The 10,902-nt window shown below is 39.3% G+C and overlaps 1 protein-coding gene across 3 annotated transcripts in view; it reads left to right on the top strand.

Annotated features, from left to right (window-relative positions):
* Positions 1-209: 209 nt before the first annotated feature.
* Positions 210-10,902, top strand: part of epb41l5 (erythrocyte membrane protein band 4.1 like 5) — a 29,588-nt gene continuing 18,895 nt past the window's right edge. For 2 of the 3 annotated variants that reach the window (XM_044018543.1, XM_044018541.1), the window contains exons 1-7: positions 211-407; positions 2,920-3,134; positions 7,625-7,729; positions 8,635-8,677; positions 8,831-8,909; positions 9,407-9,451; positions 9,940-9,992. In XM_044018543.1, the coding sequence (XP_043874478.1) occupies positions 2,955-3,134; positions 7,625-7,729; positions 8,635-8,677; positions 8,831-8,909; positions 9,407-9,451; positions 9,940-9,992 (505 nt within the window). In that variant the 5' untranslated portion in view covers positions 211-407; positions 2,920-2,954. Of the gene's footprint in view, positions 408-2,919; positions 3,135-7,624; positions 7,730-8,634; positions 8,678-8,830; positions 8,910-9,406; positions 9,452-9,939; positions 9,993-10,902 lie in introns of all 3 variants that reach the window. The other variant, XM_044018542.1, reaches the window with a different exon arrangement.

Here is a 10,902-nt window from a genome sequence, read left to right as displayed (position 1 = left end):
TTATAAATGTATTTTTACTTTTATCATTATATGTGTACAACATATGTTTTTTGTGTGTTTTGTCGGGCATTAATGTGACGGGACAACTTCACTGACGACATAAATCCGTGGTGATAACGAATGACGAAACGCACCATTAACTACGCCGACAAAAAAAGAAGGTCTGTCTCTTTAAAAAATGCAAATCAAGTGTTGTTAGGGATTTGTCGTGACGTCACTTCCGGAGTTGAGCTTTGCCTTCTACTTTTTTGTTGGGACTAGTGAGGAAATTACCTCGCAGTGGTAACGAGGAATTCAGAAGAAAAAGAAATAACAACGCACTTACAGACCATGGAGACGAACGAGGCTGCTGTTTAGTCGTCTGCAATGCACGTGTTTTCACCGTGAAGTCAAGCGAGCACGTCTTTGTGAGTATCTTTGTCCAGGCGTCCTCCTCCTTCTCTGAGCCACTAGTGGCTGCGGAGCAAGTGTCTGTCCCTATCCAGCGCTCGGTGCTAAAGGCGGTGTTTGTTTTGTTGTACGGCACACGCTCGCGCGGTCGGAGTCTTACTTAGTCTGTGCTGCTGTTGCCACAGTGGTCAGCTCGTTCAATAAAACAAACGCACACCTGTTGCTTTTTCTTATACCAGGTACCTCCGGCCTCAACTGAGTAAAGAGAAGCGCATTGAGTTATTTATGTATTTATATTTTGTTGTTTTCTGGTTTTGTACTATACTTTGTAGTGTTTCATGTGGTAACTCAATCAATCACAGTGGTTTCGTTTTATGACCTGAAATTAGTTTTACACCAAATCGCAAGACGATTACCGTTAGCTGACTGCGTCAGTTTTGCTTGTGTGTAAATTCCCTCTAAACTACTAAACTGATAGTGTAACCTTTATATCCGCCAGATATGTTTCCACTAATTAAAATGTCTTGTCATTCATGAAGCATTTTATCCACGTTAGTTGGACGTAAACTCCAGCGAGACTATGCTATGTGACTATTTACGTTTTCATCTTACTATGAGAAACAGGTGAATGGATTCTGAATTACATTACCTGGATGAGTTTTTTTCTAAATATTCTCAATAAGCTAAAACATCTATTTAACGTCCTTTTAACTTTAGGTTTATAATAAGCATACTAAACACTTAATTTATATAGAACTTTTCTTAACAAATGTCCTGTCAGGCCTAATCAAACATTTCACTATGTTTTGCCTGGTAAGGCAAGGAAAGATGAAATCCCAAGGTGTCAGTGAGGGGAAAAAAACTTTCTTTTAACAGGAATAAATCTCTGTCAGAACCAGATTTAAATCTGTCAGTCATCTGCTGCAGTCGATTGGGGTGAAAGGAAAATAGGGGACAGAGGAGAGGTGGAGGACAGAAATGGCGGAGAGAAAAAAGAAAGGGGAATAAAACATATTAACAATCGAACAATACAAGTTTGTTGAAATAGGAGGAAATTAAGACCAAGTCACAAACACAGGAATGACACAGCAAAAGAACAAATACAATACAACCATAAATTACAATCAACCAGAACAAACAATGCAACAATACAAATACAAACAAGAAATAATAAAAAATATATTAAAACATGGCTCAAGGTAAGATAGGGGACATAAAGAAAGAAGGAATGACAGGGCAGAGACAGAGGAGAGAGACCAGAAGCAGGACCTGTTTTTGTGTGTCAAAGAGACGACTAATCAAGACCAACGTAGAGGGAATTAAATAATTCAGAGACTGAATGGAAGCTGGGCTAGATATATCTGTAAATCATCTGCAAAAGATGTAAGGAGATGTTGTATTTTTTTTCTTTTAAATTGACCCCATGGGCAGCAGGTACATTGAGAAAAGAATAGGACCCAGGATAGAGCCTTGAGGCACCCCACAGGTAAGAGAAGAAACGGCTGAGGAATATTGACCTAGATGAACAGAGAAGCTTCCATTTGATCATTCAGACCTGAATCAATTAAGATCTGTGCCCCTAATGCCCACACACAACTCAAGGCGAGACAAAATAATGTTATGCTTCACTGTATCAAAGGCAGCAGTCATGTTCTAGAGCAGCAAGACAGCAGAGTTTCCAGAATCCACACTTAAAAGTAGGTTTTTAAAAACTTAGAAAACCAGATTGGAATTTCTCGATGATTGGATTTGAGATGGGACTGCAGTTGATCATAAACCACTTTCTCTCAGACCTTAGAGAGTAAAGGGAGTTTGGATAAAGGATTATTTTTCTTTATCAGTGGCTAAGCTACAGCATGTTTGAAGGCAGCTGGGACACATCCAGACACCAAAGAAGAATTTATTAGGTCAACAATACAAGGCCTGATTGTATCAAAAACGTCCTTAAGGAGACAGGGTGGCATACTGTCTAAGGAGCAGTGAGATGGATGCAAGTGCTTAACTATTTAGGTAACAAAGGAGAGGGACACCTGATCAATTCCCTAGCAGGGTCTGAGACAGAAGGAAAGAGGGAAGTTCAAGACCTAATGGCAGACATCTTGTCGATAAAATAATGTAAGACATTTTTTGTCAGTTTGTCAGCTGTTGCATGAGCTATGTTGTCCTGTGTGTTAAATATTAGATTAGAGACTTGTGTTAAACACATGTATCTAATGTAAACAACAATGATGGACCTGCTTCACAGCATATTTGCTTCTGTTGCCTTACTTACTCATTTCCAGTTATCAGCATTAAACTCCTTTTCCCACTGTGTTAATACACTCCCCTATTGTGCAAGGTTCACAACTGTTTTAAAATTCTCCTGAATGTGGATCCAGACTACCACCTAAATTTAATCAGTTCTTCCTTCGCACATAATCTACTTGATCCATACCTTTTGAGTTATGCTCCTCAGAGACAGACATGGCATAAAACTAAATCTCTCCGGTGGAGTGTGTTGACTCGATTTCTTACATTCTTCCCCAACAGGTGTGGCACTGTAACCCCCTCCCTCTCTTTCCACTATGCTGAGTTTCCTGCGCAGGACGCTGGGGCGACGCTCCATCCGGAAACATGCAGAAAAAACCCGGTTAAGGGAGGCCCAACGAGCCACAACACACATCCCTGCTGCTGGGGATGCAAAGTCCATCATCACCTGCCGTGTCTCCTTACTGGATGGGGCGGATGTCAGTGTAGACCTGCCGGTAAGACGAGTTGTGATTTGAATTCTATCTGAAAGATTGGACTAAATTTAACAGTTGTGGAAGGGGAGTGTCATAGTTCTCTGCCGACCCAGCCATTTTTATTTGAAAGATTAAAAGTGAAAGAACAAGTGGTGAATGAACTGGTGACCATTGTACGCCTGTGTCTGAGGGAGAGTTGTTTTTAAGCCTGTGTGGGTGGGTGTGTAGCATTGTGCTGATCACCTGTAATTCCATGATCCTCTTTTGAGAACACACTTGATCACATGATTGTGTCATGTGACCTGTTGTCTCATCACCGAGTGCACACACACTCAGTAGAAGGTCACTCTTCCCACCCCTGAATGTCTCTGACTGGTCTGTCCTCTGTCCTATCCCTCTGTCTCATTCTATGTCATTCTTTCCCCTGTACTTCTGCTAGGAAAAGTACAGATTCAATGCTGGGGAGCCTTTAACTAATCTAACATTTATGAACTAATTTCTTGAACCAGGGGATTACATATTTCTTATTCCCCTGGTCTTTATTTTCTTTTGGCACACACATTTTTAATAATTTTCCCTCTGAGATTCCATCTGTCAAATCCACTGAATTCCAGTAAGGTCAGTCTGATATCTAACTCCTTTAGGACATGATCATTTGTTTGTAAATCTAGCTGTCTGACATATATTTATTGGAAGATCTGCTCCTATCCAAAAAAAAACCTCATTCTTATTTCCTCCTTTTAATATTTATTCTCTTACTGAGAATGTATGGAGATAATTTTCTACGACCGCTAAGCATTCTTAGAATCCCATAATGGCTCAACAGCAAGAATGAATACATTTATTCTATTCAGTACCTTTTATATGTGTATAAATAGTGTATGTACTATATGACCTACCACATCCTCCCCGTCAGCCCCCTATTATGTTCATGGAAAGGTCAGCTTTTACAGAACTCCTATTCAGTTTTTTGATTGTGCTGTTTTCACCCTTCGTCTGTTTCTCTTCATCTCTCCTGCTCTTATGCATGTGTTTTGATTTGTGCAGAATTTACAGGAGTGTGTATTTTTCTTTGTGGGTGATCACGTTTTTATAATCAGTTTTTTACTGATGGAGTAATTTGAGCCTCAGTGTGCTTTAATACGTTAAAGTTGCCCAGGGATTTAATGTGTGCACCTGAAGAAGAGATTTAAATTCAGCTGGATTTCTGAAAGTCTTCCAGCAAAAACCTCCTGGCCTTTGCTTAAGTTGAAATTGAGCTTCCTTTGTAAATCCCCTCCCCCAGATATAGGTAGCGTCTGCAATCCCTTATGTGTTATCATCCAAGTCTCTCTAAGTGATAAGGCAATGAGAAACACACCAGTTGGGATAGGAAGCTGGGAGTGCTGCTTCGTTTTAATGTTTAATGCTTTTTACTCTATACATCCATCACCGACAGTATTTCAACACAATAATGGAAAATCATGGAATATAAAAGACGAGATGTCCCGGTGATAATGAAATATTTAAGGAAATTAACAGTCAAACTGATGCAATGCAACATGCTTATGTCAGTGTAGCTCTTTTATGTGTAATCTGAAAAAGTACAGATGGTCCTGTTTGGATATTTCACGTATGTTACGTTGGCTGTGAACACAGGGAACAGAACTTCTATTGAAAGGAACGGTGTGAACACAGACATTTACTGTGATAGTGCAGGGCAAAGTTGTGCAGGTTTGCAGGGAAACACTGCACCCTCCCCACTATCAGTGATTCTGCCAGACTTGTCCTTTTAGTTAAACAGTGTCTGAGAAAAAAGTTAATCTTAACACATTGCTGCCTTTTGCTGATCTGCCTATGCTTTAAGTTTTGCACAGTTGTTTTAGAAGTTGTGGGAAAAAAAACAAAAACACGGTGAACACAATTTGGTTGTCAAAATGATTATACTGTTCCTGTGATGTAGTTTGGAGTCACGTCATCTTGTTCTACGGCCACATACTTGTCTATTCAACTCGGGATGGCCCCCTGCTAAATGGTGCAGTTAGTTTTCCTTTTTTATTTGTTCAAGTGGTTGTAAATACACAGGCACCATCTTCAAGTGAATAGGACTCATTCACTTACTTCAGCTTTCCAGTTGTCTGTGGGACCCGTGTATATAAGGCCACCCAAAGTTGTCTCCTAGGGATACCACTGTTGAGCAGCATCTATGTCCACACATAATTCCCCTCAGTGTTATGATCCACATTCTTTCCTTTTTAGATGTATTTACTTGCCTGTCCTGTGTCCTTGTCCCCACTCCACTCACGACTCTTCATCCACTCACGCTGTCACCGTCTTAATTTTGTATCCCACACATAAGTGGTTAATTAATATGGCCCAAATGTTTTTTTAAATCTCATCTGATTATCTTGTAAAGGTGAGATAATTACTGAAGGGAGTGTCTGTATGTATGCATCAGCAGTGCAGGGGCGGGTGAGGACAAGAACCATTCATCTCTCGCAGTAACTCATTTCTTGTGGGCACTTTTTTGTGTGTTTTCTCAGTCATACCTCAACCTGTTTGCTGTGGTCTTGCTTTGACTACCACAATGTTGCCGTTGCCTCCGTCTGTATTGACATAAAATGAATCACTTCCTGTGTGTTTTGATATGTCGCCAGCCAGATGACGGGAGACGTAAACACTGCCATATAAACAGCAAACACTTTACATGTCTTAGGTAAAACATTCAAAGTTTGCGTTTAGGGCTGCAAATAATCATTATTTTCTTTATCAACTTAACTTTTTTTATTTTTTTCAATTAGTTTAGCCCACAGAATGTCAGAATAATGTCAATGAGTGTTTCCTAAAACCTCAACATTATGATATATTCAAATATATGTACATTGTTTGTTGTCTGTCACTAATCAAGTGTTGCATTGCTATTTTTTTTAAAAAGTGTGTTTATGTACAGTATATTGAGCTAACATATTGATATTGAATGACATTATATTGCAGTAATGGTGACTTCCTTGTCATCCAGCCTGATTTAAACACATTCATGTTATGCAACAATAATAAGTAATAGTAAAGGGACTGAACAATATCGTGTATTAAGAAAAGTGTTAGCACACATGTAGAATTTCACCGATCTACGTGTCATAAATAGGCCCTTTTATTTTATGTTGATAAAGATGAGAGTATCCGCTCAACTGTTACTCAAACATGAGGACAGTGTCAGTTGACATTGCTGACGGAATTTTATGTGTTAAGATAGGTGTGAAGACTACACACAGCCAAACAATACTGCAAGCACTAAAAGAAGGTTTGCAACACACACACATGCACACACAGAGAGACACAATGAGCCCTTTGTGCTCTCTCCTCTCCCTGTGTACTGTAGGGGTGAGGTATGCCTTCTCAGCTATGCCAGTTAGCATGGGGATGGCCTCCCTGAGCTCCCTAGATGCTCTCTTGGGGTCTGAGTGTGTGTGTGTGTGTGAGAAAAGGAAATCCAGGAAATCCTCAAGTGCACCTGTGGTTTGCACATTTACTCATCCGTTACTTTGTTTAACTGTGTTTATGTGTGTTGCTCTTCTACATTTTTAAATTATGTCCGTCTCTGTGAATGACTGCTCTATAAAGCCAATCAATCACTCAGAGACAATTGTTTGCAAAAAGATATATAAATTTAGCTCTACATTTGGTAACAGGTCATTTAAAGAACATAAATTGTTCAAAAAGGACAAAAAAATGAGATGGAGAGATTTAAAAAAAAAAAACCTGTTGGCTGATCTTGGACAGCACCTTTTTCATAGAGCCAGATGATCACATGATGTGTACAGCCACCCCCCCAGTTTCTCGGCATCTGGGGTGCTTCAACCCCAGTTGCTGTGGCAACCCTGTCGCTGTGCCTCATGGTGGGGTTTGAGAGTTTGAGTGTGTGTGTGTGTGTGTGTGTCTGTTGCTGGCCCTGTGTGTATGTGTGTGTGTGAGAGAACGTGCACATGTGAGAGAGAGCTCAGCCAGTTCCAGGCAGAGACACAGGCAGTAACTGGTACGGCTTTTTTGAAGGAGCAACACCTTCAAACTCTCAATACATCTCTTTTTTTTTTTTATTAATGTCCATAAATCACAGAACAGTCATTTGGAGTGGCGTAAAAATAAATCTTCAAGTTTAAAATGATTTGAAGTATGTGTTCTTATTAAACATGTGTCCAAGTACAATGATTAATGGATTAAGCAATCAACAGAAAAAAAACAGCTGTTCTGATAATCAGAGAATCATTTAAATAATTGCATAGGTCTGTTGGAAATCCATTTTTAAGAGCAATCATCAAAAAAATAATCAGCAGATTAATCACTTCTCTAGAAGTTGTTTATATAATATCATCACCTTTACTGCTTTACTAAGTTATTTACATGGACAGGGAATTTCTATGACTTTCCATTTAATATCTCTAGTTGTTAATTTTTCCTTCATGACTATAGCTAAGACAGTTTGTTCTTCAGATATTTATTGTGAGTCCTCTGTTTGTTTGTGTTTCCCTGCTTAGAAAAAAGCCAAAGGTGAGGAGCTCTTTGAGCAGATCATGTACCATTTGGACATTGTAGAGAAAGATTACTTTGGACTGCGCTTCATGGACTCAGCACAAGTGCCGGTAAGATTAGCGATTTTTTTAAATATATTTTTTACTCATTTAAGATTCAGGTTTGTTGCTTTGAACAATTTTGCCAAAATAAGTGTGGTGCTTTTTATTCCCTGCCTTACCAAGTGTTTCAGGCAGTCTGTTCTTTTCTTTTTTTGGAAGACTTTTATTTTCAGTTTAAGCACTATTCACCCATTTGGTGACAAGCCTGTGACAGGGACTTTCCTTCTCTGTGAATGGGCTAAAGGGATTGGTTATGGGACTGTTGTCAGCCGTGGGAGTCAGGCTGAACTCAGAGACGAAGTGTTTTAAGTCACTGGTCTGACACTGACCCTGTTCCTTCACACTGATACTCTGTGAAGGCCATGGAAGGAAAAAGAGCCATCGGGAGTAAAGATGAAGCAGTAGGGAGGGACTGGAAGGAGATGGGTGGAGGTAGAGAGTTAAAGGAGTGGAAGAGTGAACTGAAGTAGAGAGAGAGAAAGTAAAAGAGGGAGGGCTTTTAAAAGGAATGTGGGGGAGAGTATTCTAGTGTGAGTCTTTCCCTGTTATCTCTCTCCAACTCTAACATACACCATCAGTGCAACTGCCTCTCCTTTTAATTGTTCATGCCTCATAGAGTCACAACTTTGTAGAATAATTACAGCACCAAAACAATGACTTAAGTGTGTGTGTGTTCTTGCACATGTGAATATTAAATGTTTATTTGGTGTGAACTGAGCACAGGCAGGTTAAATAGCTGTAGAGAAAAGGCATAAGGTCCACTGCCGAAGCAGTATTGTTGTCTTTGAAAGGAACTGTCACAGATATATAATTATGAAATGCACACCATAATAATTACATGTTGTTTAATACCTGAGTTAACCTGGGGTTAACCTTGAATACACTAAACCTCTTTTTCTTCCCTGTTGTTTCAGCATTGGCTTGACGTTACAAAAAGTATCAAAAAACAAGTGAAAAGTAAGTACTCGTAGGCCTTATTCATTTCTACCTTTTCATTTCCCTTCTCTCATCATGCAGTGATACTTGTGATATTTGATATTATGACAATACTAATACTAACACTGTGTGTGTTAATTGCATCTGTAAACTTTATATTGATATGTTTCTCAGTCGGCCCTCCATACTGCCTTCACTTGAGAGTGAAGTTCTACTCTTCAGAACCCAACAATCTACACGAGGAGCTCACCAGGTAAATTAAGACTGTACTCTTGAGTACCTTTCTTACATTATTAGGTTCTCCGTCACCTGGTGGGGACTGGATATATTCACTGACTAAATATTATACTGACTTTAAAAAAACAAAAAACTCTGGTAGATGAAATGTTTTTCTGTAGAAGACAGTTACCTGTACCCAACCACATGAGGCACACCTGATATGTGTCTCTGTCTAGCTACAAAGAGTCAAAGGAGAGAAAGTAGCAGATGAAGGTTTTGACCTCTTGTCATTTGATCTCAACAAGTAGATTGATTAATGTGTGAATTAAACAAATAAAATAATACTGTCTTTCTTTTTTTATATATTTATTTTTTGTTTATTCCTTGGTCACATCATTCAAGAGAGTATTGTTGGCTTTAGTGGTCTCAGAATGGCATAGGTGTTTGTTTTTGTGTCTTACTATAGAAAACTGTCCCATTTCATCACAATTTCTCACCGTGTTCAACTTTATTGTTGTGTTTTACTTCCAGATACCTATTTGTTTTACAGTTAAAGCAAGACATCCTCAGTGGCAAGTAAGTGATTATCCTGTATTTTTAATCATAATCTTTGATGAGATACTGTACACGGGAACAGGAAGAAAGTGTGGTGGTGTCAGAAAATAATCATTTTATTCCTGACACACATTTTAATATACAACTTGCCATAGTAGACGTAGGCATATTTTCCCATCCTTAAAAATGAATTAGTTGACCAACATATCATATAGCCTTTATTTATCATGTATCCCTTTAGACATGAATTGATCAGTTAAGTTTGCAGTCACAGCCATCTTGCTATAAGGGAACTATGATATTACATGCTCGTGTACATAATACAATGGTTAAAAATAGCAGTATGTAAGACTGGGAATTTACAGGAAGTGGAAGTATTTATTACAAAGAAATGACCTTTTTCGGAATTTGAGAACAGTGGGCTTTGGTGAAGGTCAACGGCAAATGTTGGTGACGTATGCCAGTGTGTGTCGACTGTGACTGACCAGCATGTGTCTTCATGTTTTCAGGCTAGAATGTCCGTTTGACACAGTCGTGGAGTTGGCTTCCTTCTCGCTACAGGGTAAGCACAGCTGGTATGCCGGATCCTCTCCAACTCTGTTTTGGTAATTGGAATCACATCTTCAACAGCTGACATTTAGGTGTGATGTTTTGTTGCAGCGCAGTCTGCTTTGCACATTTGAGATGTGTGCTGCCATCGCTTTACTGACCCCCAAAATGCCTGTGTAAAATATAGCTACTGTTAGTAAGCAAACAAACCCAGAGTATGGTGAATTCATCCCTTTCCTCAAAAAAAGTTTTGTCTGCATACCTTAAATCTCTTCCAACACTCCCACATGCCCAGCAGACATTGCCTCTAAATCCCACACTTGCTTTTGTAGCGGTGAGACAGAAGAAATAGGTTACCACATCTCATTTAGAGCATAAATGTATTTGACCCTCTCTATAGCCAAATGTTGCAAATACTCAATGCGTGTTTTTCATTATTATTGCTAAATGGAGTGTTTACCTGCAGGAGTGCTGCCTCTGAGGAACAAAGATTCAGTCAGTGGAGATTTTATGAAATGGGATTGTGTGCACAATCAGCAGAGAGTCACACACATCACACACCACACACTCACAGTCACTGTGGGGTAAATGCCAGCTCATTAGTGCTTCATCCTTTTCAGAGGCCCCCTAATCCAGTACCCTTTCTGTCTTTCTCTCCCCTTTTCTTTGAGCTTTCTCCCTTTGTTTTCCAGATTTATGTTGTTGGTCCTGGTACACTGACATTTACTGACATAGTAAAACTATATCTTTATATTCTTTATGCTGAAGCTTTGTTTACAACTGGATTAGCTATACAGCAAAGAGCTACCAGCAAATTCTAGTTTCTCCTATCTTCTCAAACCCTGCAAAATGTAATCCGAACGAAGACTTCTCAGACTCTGTACAATTTTCTTTACACCACGGTATCAGAGATAAGGTTTTCA

The sequence above is a fragment of the Solea senegalensis genome, linkage group LG2 (genome assembly GCF_019176455.1).
Source record: "Solea senegalensis isolate Sse05_10M linkage group LG2, IFAPA_SoseM_1, whole genome shotgun sequence".
Lineage (NCBI taxonomy): Eukaryota > Metazoa > Chordata > Actinopteri > Pleuronectiformes > Soleidae > Solea > Solea senegalensis.
This window is presented reverse-complemented; position numbering and strand designations above follow the sequence as displayed.